At 45.3% G+C, this 18,002-nt stretch overlaps 1 protein-coding gene across 3 annotated transcripts in view; it reads right to left on the bottom strand.

Annotated features, from left to right (window-relative positions):
• TLN2 (talin 2) overlaps window positions 1–18,002 on the bottom strand; it is a 477,844-nt gene that overhangs the window by 175,534 nt on the left and 284,308 nt on the right. For all 3 annotated transcript variants that reach the window (XM_082253081.1, XM_082253079.1, XM_082253080.1), the window contains exons 17-22: window positions 12,511–12,719; window positions 10,604–10,702; window positions 10,356–10,523; window positions 9,895–10,189; window positions 9,492–9,658; window positions 9,280–9,408 (exon numbers count right to left, since the gene is read on the bottom strand). In XM_082253081.1, coding sequence (XP_082109207.1) covers window positions 9,280–9,408; window positions 9,492–9,658; window positions 9,895–10,189; window positions 10,356–10,523; window positions 10,604–10,702; window positions 12,511–12,719 — 1,067 coding nt within the window. The remainder of the gene's footprint in view (window positions 1–9,279; window positions 9,409–9,491; window positions 9,659–9,894; window positions 10,190–10,355; window positions 10,524–10,603; window positions 10,703–12,510; window positions 12,720–18,002) is intronic.

Genomic DNA, 18,002 nt, shown 5'->3' with positions numbered 1-18,002 from the left:
GGTACTCGGGTACTCTGATGACGGGTACTCGGGTACTCTGATGACGGGTACTCGGGTACTCTGATGACGGGTACTCGGGTACTCTGATGACGGGTACTCGGGTACTCTGATGACGGGTACTCGGGTACTCTGATGACGGGTACTCGGGTACTCTGATGACGGGTACTCGGGTACTCTGATGACGGGTACTCGGGTACTCTGATGACGGGTACTCGGGTACTCTGATGACGGGTACTCGGGTACTCTGATGACGGGTACTCGGGTACTCTGATGACGGGTACTCTGATGACAGGTACTCGGGTACTCTGATGACAGGTACTCGGGTACTCTGATGCCAGGTACTCGGGTACTCTGATGACAGGTACTCGGGTACTCTGATGACAGGTACTCGGGTACTTTGAGTACCTGTCAACGGAGTACCCGTCATCAGAGTACCTGAGTACCTGTCACCTACCCATCAGAGTACCCGAGTACCTTCCACCTGCTCATCAGAGTACCTGACGCCTGAAGTACCCGAGTACTTGCCGCCTGCTCATCAGTACCCATCACTACTCATCAGTACTCATCAGTACCTATCACGTATCAGTACTGATCATCAGTACCCATCAGTACAGTATCACCTATCACCTATCAGTCAGTGAGTACTACTCATCAGTACCTATCACCTGCCTGTCACCTGCCCATCAGAGTACCCGAGTACCTGTCACCTGCCTATCGTAGTACCCGAGTACCTGCCACCTGCTCATCAGTACCAGAGTACCTGTCACCTGCCCAACAAAGTACCCGAGTACCTGTCACCCTTCATACAGCCACCATGTCCAAGTCCAAAAAGGTTTATATACGTCCTCCGTTTAAACCTAAATACCGGTGTTATGGCATCAGATAGCTGCCATAACCCTGGTATTTTTTTAAACGGTGGACGGTTGGCTTTCCGATAAGGGTGGTCCCAGCGGCGGATTCGCCGTGGGATCACCCTTCCGGGATGGCGGACGAGGTGCCCCCCCCCCCCCATTCCGGCTTGCCCTCACTTGACTCTATGGTCTTGGAGGACCGGAGCTACGGAAAATGTTGTTGCCTAGCAACCGGTTTAAAGGTCCTTTTTTTTTTTTTTTCATTTTATATAATAATTTTTTTTTTTTCTATCTTTTAGTGTACTTGTGAGATCTGAGGACTTTTTGACCCCAGATCTCACAAAAAAGAGGTCCTGTCGTGCCTATTTCTATTACGAGGAATATTTACATTTCTTTTAATAGAAATAAAAATGATCAATTTTTTTTTTTTTTTTTTTAAACGGTGTAAAAATAAAAAATAAATAAAATAAATAGTAAAAAAAAAAAAAAAAAATTAAAGCGCCCTGTCCCCGTTAGCTCGCGCGCAGAAGCGAACGCATACAGAAACCCCGCCCACATATGTAAACGGTGTTCTAACCACACATGTGAGGTATCGCCGCGATCGTTCGAGCAAGGGGAATAATTTGAGCCCTAGACCTCCTCTGTAACTCAAAGATGGCAACCTGTAGAAATTTTTAAATTATCGCCTATGGGGATTTTTAAGTACCAAAGTTTGTCGCCATTCCGCGAGCGTGCGCAATTTTGAAACATGACATGTTGGGTATCTATTTACTCGGCGTAACATTATCTTTCACGTTATGGAAAAAAATTAGGCTAACTTTACTGGTTTCTTATTTTTTAATTAAAAAAATCGGATTTTTGTAAGATCTTACCGTAAAATCCTTTTCCCTTAGCTCATTGACAGACATAGTCTTCTTGATTCACAAGAACTGGGTTATGTTGTCTCCGCAGGAGTAGGACTAGGCAGAAAAGAAAAAATGTTCTGGCTCCACCTTAGGGGCAGTCCCAGAGGGTATATCCTCCCTCTCTCTGCTACAAGGCATCAGTTCTGTCACAAAGCAGCAACAGAGAATTTAACCCAACCCAACTCAATGATAGAGGGGCGGGTACTACGTCTGTCAATGAGCTAAGAGAAAAGGATTTTACGGTAAGATCTTACAAAAATCCGATTTTCTCTGTCGCTCATTGACAGACGTAGTCTTCTTGATTCACAAGAACTGGGACATCCAGAAGCAGTGCCACAAATGAGGGGTGGGATTGACAGAAATCAAAATCCAATCTAGAAGGCCCAACCGGTGCCAAACTAGAAGTTTTAAAGGCTCATTATAAACAAAGAATGAGACTCAAATAAAAATTCCAACGGAAAAAAACCCTCGAGGTAGACCACTGGTCTCCTCAAATGGCGGCCTGCAAAACCTTGCGGCCAAACGAGGCATCAGACGATGCCATTACATCAACTTTATAATGTTTTGTAAAGGTATGCACCGACGACCAGGTAGCCGCCTTGCACACCTGGACCACTGACGCCTGATGGCGAAAGGCCCATGACGCACTAAGTGCCCGAGTGGAGTGCGCCTTAACAGGGAACGGGGGCTCCCGACCCTTAATAGAATAAGCCTGTACCATCGTCTGTCTGATCCATTTGGAAATAGTCGCGGCAGATGCAGGCAACCCCTTTTTGGGTCCATCCGGGACCACAAAAAGTGAATCCGTCTTGCGAAACGAGTCTGTCGTTTTCAAGTATACCCTGATCGCCCGGACCACATCCAAGGAGTGCAAAGCAAACTCCCGAGGATGACTGGGCTTAGGACAAAGGGAAGGTAACACAATTTCTTCATTCAGATGAAATTCTGAAACCACTTTTGGTAGGAAGGATGGATTCGGACGAAGAACCACCTTATCTCTATGAACCACCAGATATGGGGAACGACAAGATAATGCGGCCAGTTCTGACACCCTGCGTGCAGAAGTGATAGCCACCAAGAAGGCCACCTTCTGGGACAACGTAGGTAGAGGAATCTCCCTAATATCTTCAAAGGGAGGTTTATGAAGAACCGACAATACTAAATTAAGATCCCAGGGTGGTAACGGTGCGCGCACTGGCGGAGCCAGATGTCGCACCCCCTGGATGAAATTCCGCACCAAGGAATGAGTAGCCAAAGGCTTCTGAAAGAAGATAGCTAAGGCTGAGACCTGACCCTTGATAGTACTCAAGGCCAGTTTCTGCTCAACCCCTTGTTGCAGAAAAGCTAATATTCGACTAACCGAATAAGACCGTGGACGGAACCCCAGAGGTTCACACCATGCAATGTAGGACTTCCATGTGCGATGATAAATCTTTCTGGAAGTCGCTTTCCTTGCTTTAACTAGAGTAGGAATAACTGAAGCTGACAATCCCTTGTCCTTCAGCACCTGGGTCTCAATAGCCAGGCCGTTAAAGCCAGCGATCGTAAAGCAGGATGGAAGATCGGTCCCTGAGACAGTAGGTCCTCCCTGAGAGGAAGTCTCCACGGGACGTCCGCCACCAGTCTGACCAAGTCGGCGTACCACGCTCGGCGAGGCCAGTCCGGAGCTACCAGGATTACTGGAATTCCTTCCTCCTCTATCCTGCGAAGAAGTCTTGGCAGTAACCCGAGAGGAGGGAAGGCATACATTAGCTGGTATTGCCCCCACGGGGCGATCAGTGCGTCTGCGGTCTCTGCTAGAGGATCGCGGGAGCGAGCCACGAATCTCTGTACTTTCCTGTTGAATCGTGATGCCAACAGATCCACATCCGGGGTGCCCCAACGTAGGCACAACTGGTGGAAAACTTCTGGATGGAGGGACCATTCCCCCTGATCCAGAGTCTGACGGCTGAGATAATCTGCCTGCCAATTTTCCACCCCCGGAATGAACACCGCAGAGATCGCTGGAACAAAACGTTCCGCCCAGCGAAGAATGCAAGCCACTTCTTTGGCCGCTCGGACACTCTTGGTGCCCCCCTGGTGATTGACATAAGCCACGGCCGTGGCGTTGTCCGACTGGATCCGAACCGGGCTGCCCTGGAGCTGCTCGGTCCAGTGAATCAGACAAAGTCTGATCGCTCTCAGTTCCAATACATTTATCGGCAACCTGGATTCTTCCGGGGACCAAAGTCCCTGGACAGATAACTGACCGAGAATTCCTCCCCATCCGGATAGACTGGCATCCGTGGTCACTATCGTCCAATATATTGGCAGAAATGACTTTCCCTGGCTGAGCATCGGAGACCAAAGCCACCAGACCAGAGACTCTCTGGTCTGTTTGCTCAATTGGATCCGATTGTCCAGGGATTCCGGATTCCGATTGCATCTGAGAAGAATCTCTTGGTGAAGAATTCGGGTATGGGACTGGGCAAATGGGACTGCTTCGAAGGAAGTCACCATCAACCCCAGAACCCTCATGCAAGTTCGAAGAGAAGACCAGCTGTTGGATAGTAACAACTGGACTGCTGATTGAATCTTCCGGAGTTTCCCTACCGGAAGGAAAACTCTTGTCCTGACTGTGTCTAGAATTAGACCCAGATATTCGAGCCTCTGGGTGGGAACCAGAAATGACTTTTGCTGGTTCACCAGCCACCCGAATTCCTGTAAAGAAATTATAGTAATTTCTATGTTTTGTAGCAGGGTCTGAGGAGAATCTGCATGAAGTAGGAGATCGTCTAGGTAACCTAGAATCGATATGCCTCTTTGGCGCAGTAGTGCCAACATTGGGGCCAACACCTTCGTGAAGACCCGAGGAGCCGTGGCGAGACCGAAAGGTAACGCCACAAACTGATAGTGGTTCTCTTCTACGGAAAAGCGTAGAAACCGCTGATGTCCTGCGAAAATGGGAATGTGAAGATCGGCGTCCTTGATGTCTATGGACGCTAGGACATCCCCTGGATGCGGGAAGGCTGCTACTGTGCGAATGGATTCCATCTTGAATTTTCTTATGTTGAGAAAGGAATTGAGTGCCCTTAAGTCCAGAATTGGACGCACTTTGCCCTCTTTCCTGGGTATTGTAAATAGGTTTGAATAAAACCCCTGAAAACGTTCTGTCCAAGGAACGTGGACTACCACTCCTTGTAGTAAATCCGTGACTGCTCTCCGCAGATCTTCTAGACGATCCGGGGATAGTCGGATATTGGAAGGGAAGAATCGCGCCGGTGGGAGAGATCGAAACTCGATCTTGTACCCTGACCTTATGACTTCGCAAACCCACTTGTCCGGGATTCTGGAAAGCCATGGATCCGGGAACCGGCGAAGACGTCCCCCCACCCCAGTTATGGGTGGGGGCGCACCTTCAGGCTTTGGACGATTTATCTTCAGGTCTGGAGGGGGCGGGCTTTTGCTTGCCCGACCAACGTCCCCTGAAGCCTCCTGAAGGAGCTTTGGAGGACTTAATTTTTTCACCCGCGGGACGAAAAAACTTTTTGTGAGCAGAGAAAGAAGGCCCTCGTCTTTGACGAGGTCCTTTACCTCTAACATTTTGCGGTAAAAAGGTGCTCTTTCCTCCCGTGAGATCCTTAATGATCTCATCTAAGTTGGCTCCAAATAGACGCTCTCCTAAAAAGGGGATATTAGCCAATGCTTTTTTGGAACCTTGGTCGGCTAACCAACCTTTTAGCCACAGTGTACGCCTGAGAACCACTGCTGAAACTGATGCTCGCGCCAATAATGGAGTGGCGTCTAACGCCGCTTCACACACAAACTGTAACCCCTGTATCATTTTTTCCAACAAATCTGATACCGCCTGAGGGACTTCTTCTAAGTCCCGGCGCAACCACTTGGTCCATTCAGTTACAGTCTGCGAAACCAGTCCTATAGCAATTATTGGTCTGAAAGCTGATCCAATCAAGGAAAACATGGTGCGAGACATAGCTTCTATCTTGCGATCCACTGGATCTTTAAAAGACGGGGCGTCTTCTAAAGGAATAACCGTGGCTTTATTCAATCTAGCAATTGGTGAATCCACCAGAGGTGGTTCTGTCCATTTCTTAATGAGGGTTTCCTCAAACGGATAACGCCTGTTAATGCGTTTAGAAATAGCAGAAGTGCGTTTTGGCAGACTCCATTCTTCTTTGATTGGATTGCCAAAACATTTGGCAATGGAAAAACCTTCGCTACTTTGATGCGTTTTTTAGTCCCAAAGGGGATTTCAGTTTCAGCTATTTCCGACGGAATACCCTGTAATCTTAAGGTTTCTTGAACAGATACAATGAGTGCATTTACCAACGCTTCCTCTCGGGCTATGGCTGATGCCGAAACATCCTCCTCACTGTCTGAAGAGATAGTACCCGAGACACCAATCCCAGATGAAGTACCTGCAACTGCAGAAATAGGCTCAGATTCTGAATCCGAAGTTTCAGATAATAAGGGGTTAGGCGGGGGTCGCTTTCTTGCGCCCTGTCCCTGACAAGCCACTTCCACCCGGGACACAAAAGTTTCCATAATAGCTGACAATGATTCAACCGTCAGTGGGGTGCTGGAGGATCCTGCAGACACCTCGAGGGGATCCGGTGGAGATACATGAGTGGCAGGGTCCATGTTAATTCAGGACACCTCTGCCAGAAAAAACAAAAACTTTTTTTTTTTTTTTTTTAAATAAAAAATACCTCTTTTTTTTTTTTTTATGTGTATCCCCCTAGCACAATAGCGCCCCTCAGAGTACCTGCTTCTCGATCCCCACAGAGAGAGAGAGGGACCCTCAAGGCTCACCACCCGATGCAGAGAAGTTTCCAACCAACTGCAGTCAGTGTCTGTCTTTTATAGACTGGAAAGAGCTGTGTTAGTTTTCCCGGGTAGAAGGACGTGGCTCCGCCCCCTGTGTACGCCTTCCGGCGTTCCCAGCTCTCCACGAGGTAGCTGGGCTCATCAAACATGGCCGCCCCCATACAGGAGACAATAGACTCCAAAAACATGGCGGCCGGCGTGACCTGAGGACATTCATGCACCCGGTCTACGGCAAAATGGCGGCGGACTGCCGAAATCGTTTTTCCCAGCACATCCACCTGCATCTCTGCTAAATGGCGGTTTATCGATCTGCAGGAGGTACACTACAATTAAGGTAGGATTATACCTCCTATGTCTGCTGTAATACTACAGTCTGCTGGGTAGAGTGTTAGCTCTCAAACCAAGTCCACTTCCCACCAAACACATGCTGTATTTACAAGGGGGACTTTTAGTGTCAGACAGATACTGACCATGTATGGAGGGGCCCATAATTCATACTGCCTCATAACGAGGAAAAAAGGGAACGTTTACTCACCATACCGAACCGACAGGCACCCTCTCTTCACAATACCCTCTCCACCGGGGTGGGGGGTTGTGGACCACTCCAGACGCCTCAACTCTCTGGTTCCTGGCGTCCAAGCGAGACTTTTAACTCGCAAGGTCAGTCCCTCCAATGGGACTCCGTCGCGGCCGACCCAGCGCGGAGCTCTGGTCTGCACGCGCTCGTAGGCAGAAACCGGGGTGACCACTGGATCTCAACATCCAGCCCGTCGCCCGGCCCCGCATACTTACTTGAATGTGTCGCGGCCGACCAAGCGCAATGCAATGGTCTGCGCGCGCTCGTAGGCCGGCTGGGGTGACCACTGGTGTCGCCCAGTCCGGCGTATTTGCTTGAAGATCTCACAGGAAAAAACACTGGAGAAAAACTACCTAAAAAATATTTTTTCTAAAAAAAAAAAAAATCTTGCCAGGACCAGAGATCCCAGAAAGGAACTTCGGTCCTTACTCCTGACTAGACAGAAAAAAACTGATGCCTTGTAGCAGAGAGAGGGAGGATATACCCTCTGGGACTGCCCCTAAGGTGGAGCCAGAACGTTTTTTCTTTTCTGCCTAGTCCTACTCCTGCGGAGACCACATAACCCAGTTCTTGTGAATCAAGAAGACTACGTCTGTCAATGAGCGACAGAGAAAAGTGAATTTTTTCCAAAAAAATTGCGTTTGGAAGACCGCTGCGCAAATACGGTGTGATAAAAAATATTGCAATAATCTCCATTTTATTCTCTAGGGTCTCTGCTAAAAAAAAATATATAATGTTTGGGGGTTCTAAGCAGTTTTCTAGCAAAACAACTGATTTTAGCTTGTAAACACCAAATGTCAAAAATAGGCCTAGGCAAGTGGCTAGGATGCATGATGATGCTCCTTGGATGTTAGGCCCCTCTATATGGCTAGGCTGTGAAAAAGTCTCACACATGTGGTATTGCCATACTCAGGAGGAGTGGCAGAATGTATTTTGGGGTGTCATTTTTGCTGTGTACATGCTATGTGTTAGGAATATCCTATAAATTGACAACTTTGTGTAAAAAAAAAAAAAGTTTTCATTTTTTTCCCACATTTTCCAAAAACCTGTGGAAAAAAATGATATGTTCAAAGGACCCATAATGCCTCATAGAATATACGTTGGAGTGTTTGCTTTCCAAAATGGGGTCATTTTGTGGACTTTTCCATTGTATTGGTGCTCTAGGGCCTTGAAAAGTGTGATAGGTAGTAAGAAAGTTTTATGTGTATTTATGCTCCTAGAACGCCTGAATGTGCTTCTTGGACGTGGAGTCTCTTTTTGTGGCCAGTCTGTGTAAAAGTCTCACACATGTGGCATCGCCATACTCGGAAGGAGTAGCAGAATGTATTTTTGGGTGTAATTTTTGCTGTGTACATGCTATGTGTTAGAAATAGCTTATAAATTCACAAATTTGTGGGAAAAAAAAGAAAAAAAAAATTTTCTCTTCATTTTCCCAAGAATTGTGGGAAAAAATTACAACTTCAAAAAACTCACCATGCCTCTTACTAAATACCTTGGACTGTCTACTTTACAAGAAGGGGTCATTTGGTCGGTATTTGTACTGTCCTGACATTTCAGGGCCTCAAGAAAGGAGATAGGCAGTCAGTACATCTGGTGTGATCAATTTTCAGTAATTGGTACCATAGCTTCTAGACTCAATAACTTTCACACAGACTAAATAATATACACTAATTTGGGTTAATTTTACCAGAGACATGTAGCAGTATACATTTTGGCCCAAATGTATGAAGAAAAATTAATTTTTTGCTAAATTTTATAATTGAAACTAAAAAAAAGTGTTTTTTTTTCAAAATTTTTGCTCTTTTTTTGCATATATCACGAAAAAAAAAAAACCCAGTTGTGTTCAAATACCACCAAAAGAAAGCTCTATTTGTGTGAAAAAAATGATAAAAATTTTGTTTGGTTACAGTGTAGCATGACTGAGCAATTGTCATTCAAAGTGTGAGAGTGCTGAAAGCTGAAAATTGGTCTGGGCAGGAAGGGTGTCTAACTGCTCTGTATGGAAGCGGTTAAAGCTAGAAAGTGGTCAGACCTTTTGCCTCACTCACTATATACATACTTTTAATCCTTCCTTTTTAAATGCTGGTGATTTAATAGTGGTTAATGTAAAGTTCCCCACCTCTAGCCTGTTTACAATCTTCTTCTTAATAGCATTCTGGGCTGCTGCATTAGTAGCCACTCGAAGCCCCTCTGCTGCTTCTCTAAGCCGCTGTTGCTGATCTTCATTCTCAGGATTGGCTGCAGCTCCCTGAAATTAATCAGACTGGTCATTTCTGTAGCAAATCAAATGGTTTGGCAAATTCACTATAAGCATTTTGCTAAAATATGTACCTTTGCAGCCTCCACCATACGAGCTGTGGAGTCGGCCAGCAGCTTGGCAGCTGCGAGTAGTTTCTTGGAATTATCCATATCCAGCTCAGCTTCTGCATCTGATCTCATTGCATTCACAAGATCTGATGTAGCCTGGGCTAACACTCGGGCTTGCCGCACCATTTCTCCTGTAAATAAGTGTAAAAGAACCTATTTAAATCTGTGGAGGCAAATAAAGCTTCAACAGGGTTTCAAAGCAAGAATAAATAACATGTTATGAATGAAACCAAAACTGTTGATGAGTGGGGAAAGAATGAACCAGGGATGACAAAAATATAAGTAAATTAAACTTCAGCTTTGTATATACTATATACTCATACATCAGAAAAGGCTTAATAAATATTATGCTAAAGGCTCCACTAACCTGCATCACCCATAGAGCTGAAGATACTTTCTGTGACTGACATTATTGTATCTGTAGCCTGGTCATAACGTCCAATGGGTTCCCCGCGACTAGCAAACTGGCGGACATGTTGCAGAAGGTCATTAAGTGCTTGGCTGACCACACTAGCAGCTGCACTCACTTGCTTCAGTAGTTCACCATCTTCAGTGGCTGACTGACATGCACGTACACAGTTTTCTACTGATCGGTCCACCAACTTTCCAGCCTCAATTAGCTGCTCCTGACACACAGGTGAACTAATGGTTGGGCTAACTACCTGCAATAGATGAAGCACATGTAAGCCAATGATTTAACACAGTTACTTGTGTAGCACAAATCTGAGAAACAAAATGGCTACAATTAGAATTTATTGTAAAGAAATATAAAGCATTTTACTTTTGTAATCAAATGGCATGATCGGTAGAATCCACTATGAATCTCACCTTAGCACAGGCCACCAGCTGTGAGGTAGAGAGGGCACACTGTGTAGCAGCAGCAATCACTCTGTTCTGCAGTACTGAGTCTTCAGTCACCTGCGCTACATTCTTGGCCTTCAAGACTAGCATGGCAGCTGCATTGGCTACGGCTTTTGCCAGGCTCATTAACACATCCTAGGGCATATAACAGTACATGATGTTAACAAATGAAATTAAAGGGGCAGAAATAATCTGTGCCACCAATCCTTGGGTACCTGGAACCTCTCGTCTGCTTCATTTTCTCCAATCTGTCGCAAAAGGTCTCCACTTGCTTGTCCAATACTGCCAGCTGCTGTAAGAACAGTCTGACGGGGCTGTAAATGAAGTAAAAACAAATAGTAAATAGTCCACTGTTAAGGCAAGTTCTTAATGCAGCCTACCACTGATAGACAAGACCTGCACACTGTACACAGATATATGCCAAAGAAAAAAAAATCTAACACATTATATAGTAACATTCAACATTGCAGTAAATTAATGCACGCGTCTAGTATACAAGTATTTTAGGGGATTAAAAATAAAATTTATATGTATATATATATATATATATATATATATATATATATATATATATATAATTTAAGTAAACAAACATTCTCTTTAAAATAACCAATAACTTCCATTACGATTATTAAGTATTCACAGTACTGGGATTATAAAGCGGATTACAAAAAGTAAACTATAAAGAGACTAGTGGAGGATGAGATACAGTATGTTCAATTTGTTTTAGGTTGTTGTTGACAATCTGATTATACAGAACCCAACCCAGTTAGATTGATCAACAGCTAAAAATTCTGAGGACCTACTTCACTGAATTGTCTGTTTAGCTAGGTCCCTGTACTGTATAGTGGATGGTAAACCTAAGGTCCCTGTTTCCCTTTAAATCATATGGGACTTTTCACACCACTGTGCTGTGGGTGCAGTACTTTTTAAAAAGTCCTGCATGCTGCATCTTTGGTACGGTTTTAAAAACCGCACCAAAAACGCAGCTTCCCACTGAAAAGAATGGAAATTGCAGCAAAATTGCGGTAAGAATGCAAGGTGACTTGCGTCTGAGTCAGATGTCCATTTTTCACAGGTGCAGACAACCAAAAAATGCACCAGAAAAGCACAGGAAATGCACTTGAAACACAGCAAAAATAGCAGTAAAACTGTATATGCGGTTTTACCGCAATTTTGCTACAGTGCAGTGTAAAAGGGCCCTAAACGAGATTGTAAAATCAGATTGTAATATTTTTGTCAGCAGTTTACCCAGATTTAGGCCTCAATCAATCTGGCTAACATGTAACTAAATTGGAGTGCTCATATGCAGACTTTCATTTGCATCTGGGCTGTTTTTCTTACCTATGGAAACCAATGTGAATGCTAAAGCAACATGAAGCAGCTTAAAGCATCAAAACAAAGGAACTTAGAAGCAGAGACTTCATGCCACATTAAATTTAGATTTCAATTTGAAAAATGTACAGGAGCCATAGGTCCTGGTTCACACTATTGCGAGGCGGGAAACCCTGCGATTCAGTGCCGGTTCCCGCATCGCAACTAAATTGCACACTGGTTCACATTGACATCTGCGAACCGCTGTGGGGGGCCAATATAAAGGTAATGAGAAGCCCCAGATTGGTACAGGAATTGGATCTCATCCATGCAATCCAATTCCACCGCAGGCTAAAATAAAGGGTCCTGCATCATTTTGGTGCAAATGCGATGCAATTTCAGCCATACAGTTTGTATGTCTGAATTTGTATCACACGGACATTGCATGTGCTCTGCACAGCTGTGCAGTGTGAATCACATGCGATGTCCGGAGTTCTCCCAATGTGAACCCAGCCTTAGAGAGCAGTGTACTAAAATAATTACAATGTTCAATAAAGGAGCAATACACATGGGTAACTACTACATGATTAATGTTCAGCACATAGTAAAGCATGTGTTCTGAAAATTGAAACATTTTCATATGAGTAAATGAAGCCTTATTTGCGGTTTCAATATAAGCTGGCATAACCCTGGAAAACCCTGTACTATTCTCATAGCCGCTGTCCCTATAAAAACCTTTCTACTCAGATTTATTGGTGTGGTTTTTGAAACATTCGTCAGAAAATCAATTAAAGCATACAGTACAGACCTCTCCTGAAGATGGCTGCACAGCAGTAAGTAGATCTGAAACAGCCCCAGCCAGTGTCCTTGCCGCTCCAAGTAACTTTTCCCCACTTCCGACCTCATCCTCCATTAGAGCAGCCAACAACTTTACGCCCTTGGACATCTCCGTCAAGTTAGAAGAAATTGTGGTGATTGCACAGCCCACTGCTGTATAATCAGTCTCAGCTGGATCCCCTAAAAACAGAGCAAACTATTTAAGTACTTTGTAGAAAGCAACATCACACAATTCACGTACTCCGAAATAAAATAGGACTTTTATGCTAACCTTAAAATCCTTCTCCTGTCGTCCACTGAGTGACCCAGGAACTCTTAAGCCTCACAAACTCAAGAGCAGTGGGACCTGTGTCCCTCAGTGGATTTCAAGCAAAAACATGCTATGAGGAGTACAAAAGTATTTTTTTTTTCTCATTCGCTGAGGGATACAGAAGTCCTAAATGCTCAGAACATGCAAAAGCAGTCCAACTTAGGTGGGCAACACAGCAAACAAATGCCAATACGTCTAAGAAAACAACAGAACCGAGAACTGCCTGAAGGGCCATTTGAACAAAACTGGCATCAGATGAAGCCAAAGCATTCACTGGGTAGAACATGTGAACAGAAAATCAAAAGGCAGCCTTGCAAATCTAAGGATTAGTAGCTGGTTGCCAAAAAGCCCAACAGTCACACACAGACTTAGTCAAGTGTGCTCCGACAGAAAAGTCAACTCTTAAAGCAGACCCCCTTTTATTAAACCACCACCATCAATTCCAGTCTTCAGCAAAAAGAGAAAGGAAGCTTCTCTCCATTAAAAGCATTGTGTATTTTTTTTAAGTATTTCATGCACAAGCTGTTCCACCTATCTCATGAGCTCCAACGCATTTCACTCCATCCGGGGCTTATTTGGCAGCTCCAGACGGTGTGAAACACATTGGAACTCATGGGGCAGGTGGATCAGCTTGTGCATGGAACACTTCAATAAACATACACAAGGCTTTTGATGGAAAGCAGCTCCCTTTTTCTTGTTGCTTGAAAGTGGACTTTGTGGAGCAGCAAGCAGCTCTGGAGCCCTGCATCGAATGAGGGAAAGGTATGCCTATAGTGGGACTCAATACTTTTCAATGCACCACCCTCCATGACATTAATTTAATAAAATACATAACACATTGTTACTTGCCTCATACAGTGGCAAGAAAAAGAATGTGAAACCCTTGGAATTAACGGATTTTCTAAAGTAATTTGACATAAAATGTGATCTGATCCTCATCTAAGTAACAAGACAAACACAATGTGCTTAAGCAAAAAACACAAACAAACACTTCTAATTTCTCATGTCTTTATTGGACACAACCATTGAACATTCACAGTGCTGGACGAAAAAGTAAATCTTTTTGAGTGAATAGCAGGTCGACTCCTTTTTCAGCAATGACTTCAAGCAAACGCTTTCAGTTGCTCTGGATCAAACCTGCACAACATTCAGGAGAAGTTTTTGACCATTCCTCTTTACAAAACTGCTTTAGCTGATACACATTTGTTGGAAGAACTATGTTAACGCCTCTTGGGGTCATTCCACAGCATCTCCATGGGGTTAAGGTCTGGGCTCTGGGTCACACCAACAATGTTCTTTTTCTGAAGCATGGACCTGCGTTTTTTTTTTTTTTGTTTGGGGTGGGGGGGGGGGGGGTGCCGTCAGAGGTCTGCTTTTAGACCATTAGGCTGAATAATGGTCTGTCTGAGCGACTTCAAGATGGTGGTGTAAAAAGCTGGTGTACCCCTGCGGGTATTATCCAAGAATAACAAATTCAAACTTATCTGTTTGAAAGATGCAGTAGCTCTCAGTCTAAACCACATCGAGCCAAGAGGGAAATCTCCTGTTTATGAACTGGGGCTAGACAGAGGAATGGAAGAACACTGTCCTAGTTGAAGTGGACAGCATGAAACTACCTCAGGTAGGAAGCCAGAGGATCCCAAGACCTGGCTACAAACCTCTGAACCTTCTTGTTGAGTCGAGAAGCAAACCGGTCGAAAATCGGATATCCAACCCACCGGACACACAGGAGGTGAAACACCTCAGGGTTCAGGGACCACTCCCCCTAATCCAACACCTAACGATTCAGGTAATCCGCCTTCCAGTTCTCCACACCTGGAATGTGTACAGCAGAGAGAGATGGGACAACCTTTTCCACCCAATCCAGGATCTCGGCCACCTCCCGGGCCGCCAAGACACTCTTAGTGCCTCCTTGATGATCGGCTGTGGCAATGTCCGATTGAATCTTGACCATGCAACCTTGCAGACAAGTGGTTCAATGACTCAGGCAAAGCTTTATCGCTCTGAGCTCCCAGATATTTAATCGGCAGCCTGGACTCCCCCCCCCCCCCCCCCCATCCAGGATCCCTGGGCACAGAGCCTCCCCATCACTCCTCCCCAGCCTGACAGGCTGGCGTCCATAGTTACCAACAACCTATACAATGGAAGGAAGGAAGGACTTGCCTTGGCGTAGTGCTGTCGAATGAAGCCACCATAGAGGAGCAGACTTCATGCTGCGACTCAACCGAATAAAATTGTCCAAGGATTTTGGATCCTTGTTCCACTTTACGAGAATCTCTCTCTGCAAGGGTCTCGTGTGGAACTGAGCAAAAGGAACCCCCTCAAAGGTTGATACCATCAGACCCAAGGCTCTCATGCAAGTCCGTAAAGAGGACAGATTGTTTGCCAACAACAACCGGATCGCCCCCTGCAATTTTTGCAATTAGTCTGGGGGAAGAAAGACCCTTGCCAAAGCGGAATCCAGAGTCAGGCCCAGATAATCCAGTCTCATTGAAGGTATCAGGGCAGATTTCTTGAAATTGATGTTCCACCCGAACTTTTGCAGTGTTTGGAAAGTGATCGTCAAGTCGCCCAACTGGGCTGAGTGAGAGTTCGCCCTCAACAGGAGATAGTCCAGGTACCCCAGTACCGAAATCCCCTGTTGGCGCAGTAATGCCAATACCGGGGTCAGCACCTTGGTAAAGACCCTGGGGGCGAAGGCGAGACAAAAGGGTAACGCCGCAAATTGATAATGCTCTTCGCCTATAGCGAATCGGAGATAACGATGAAGTCCAGCGTAGATAGGAATGTGTAGATATGCGTCCTTAACCACTTGCCAACCGCTGCACGACTATTTACTGCGACGGTTAGCCCCGTACAGGCAAAGTGACTTAGTACTACATCGCTCACCTGAGAGCCTCTAGGGGGCAAGCGTGCGCCGCCGGGGGCGAGCGTGCGCCGCCGGAGGCGCGCTCCCGCCCCCGGCTCGTTCCCTGACATGTCCGTGCGTGTCACCGGCGGACCCGATGTCCACCGGTCACTTGCGATCTCCCGATGCAGAAAGGAGAAAGGCAGGCGGCTAATGTAAACAAAGCCGCCTGTCATTCTCCCTGATCTAACTGCAGAGATCATACGATCCTGCTATGTAGGATCGTATGTCTCTGTAGTTACATCACTAGCCACACCCCTTTACAGTTAGAAGCACGCCCCTAGGGACACACTTAACTCCTGCATCACCAATAAAGTTAACCCCTTCCCTGCCAGTGTCATTTTTACAGTAACAGCGCATATGTATAGCACTGATTACTGTAGTAATGTCACTGGTACCCCCAAAAGTGCCAAAAATGTCAGTCAAGGGTCCGATCTGTCCGCCGCAATGTCGCAGTCCCGAAAAAAAAAAAATCGCAGATCACCGCCATTACTCGTTTAAAAAAAAAAAAACAAAAATGACAAAAATCTTTCCCTTGTGTGAAAAATAGTTATTTTTTCAAAATTGTCGCTCTTTTTTTGTTTATAGCGCAAAAAGTAAAAATTGCACAGGTGATCAAATACCACCAAAAGAAAGCTCTGTTTGTGGGGACGTCAATTTCATTTGGGTACAGCATTGCACGACCGTGCAATTGTCCGTTAAAATCACGCAGTGCCGAATCGCAAAATAGAGCCTGGTCAGGAAGGGGGTAAAATCTTCCGGGGCTTAAGTGGTTAATATATATGAAGGCCAAAAAGTCTCCTTGGTGTAGGGATGCTACTACCGTGCGAATGGACTCCATTCGAAACCTCTGTACCCGCACAAAGCGGCTTAAAGCCTCGAAGTCCAGGATCGGACGCACTTTGCCTTCCTTCCTGGGCACAACAAACAGGTTTGAATAAAACCCCTGAAAACGTTCCTGAGAAGGAACCGCCACAATCTCCCTTTGCGACAGCAGATCCTGTACCGCCTCTCGGAGATCCCTTAAACGGTCTGGAGAAAGGTGCAGATTGAATGGGAAGAACCTGTCCGACGGTAGAGACCGGAATTAGATCTTGTACCCTGATCGGATCAGTTTGTGAACCCATTTGGCCTGAAACAAGGAAGTCCATGGTTCCGGAAAGAAGCGAAGACGTCCCCCACCTCAGAACCTGGTGAGGGCGCCCCTTCATGCAGACAAGGATTTGTCTGTAGATCCGCATTTGCCTAGCTTCGGTTTACCTGACCATATCTTCTTGGAACTCCCAGAAGACCTGAATGGCTGTCCTTTTTCTTGTGACCCGGAGAAACGAAAAAGCCGCCTTTGAGCAGTAAAGGAAGGCCCCCGTCTCTGGATTGAGGAAGAAGAGTACTCTTCCCACCCGCAAGGCCTTTGATAAACTCAATATATTTTGGAGCGTCACCATAGGGCAGCACTATGGACACAGTAAGATAATCCGTGCCTAATCCTAGATCAAATTCAAAAAGTAATAGCAAAACATGGACTTTGATGGCACAACACAATTAGAAAATATATATATTCTTTTATTAGTTTTGTTATTAAAAAGTATAAATATCACAATAAAAAATATATATCCATCACTGTATTTGAGGATTTTGTACGGATTAGCCTCTCAAACATCATACATGTACAGACAAACCCGTACCCCACCTTACTCGCTACGGTTTGGAACACAATCTACAAATATCACACCCTTAGGCCCCTGCTTAATGGAGGGATCTAGTACAGACAAGACAAATGTCCAACAGCGGTAAGGTGGGTTCAGTTCTTGACACTGGTTTCTCTACATGTTTCACGCTAGCGCGTACTAAGCAGTTTTCAATAATCACAAATTTATTTACTATAACAGAATAGATCAGATGAGCGGGCGACAAGCCAGGACTGTCCCAAGATACACACACACACACACACACACACACACATATATATATATATATATATATATATATATATATATATATATATATATATATATATATATATATATATATATATACACATACATACATGCACACATACTGGTAGGTACCTCCTAGGAGTTGCCTGGCAGTAGGAGGGGGGGGCACACATTGTCCGAGTCCTGGATTTACCGTTAGAGAAGGAGATTTACTTGGCATATTACTGGAGGAGAGATTGCGGACAGATCTCATCAGGGCTGCTGTTAGGAATGATGGGGCCCCGTACAGCCTACCTGATGGGGCCCCC

The sequence above is a fragment of the Pelophylax lessonae genome (genome assembly GCF_965119305.1).
Source record: "Pelophylax lessonae genome assembly, chromosome: 4".
Taxonomy (NCBI): domain Eukaryota; kingdom Metazoa; phylum Chordata; class Amphibia; order Anura; family Ranidae; genus Pelophylax; species Pelophylax lessonae.
The sequence above is the reverse complement of the archived record's forward strand: the minus strand, read 5'-3'. Positions and strand labels throughout refer to the sequence as shown.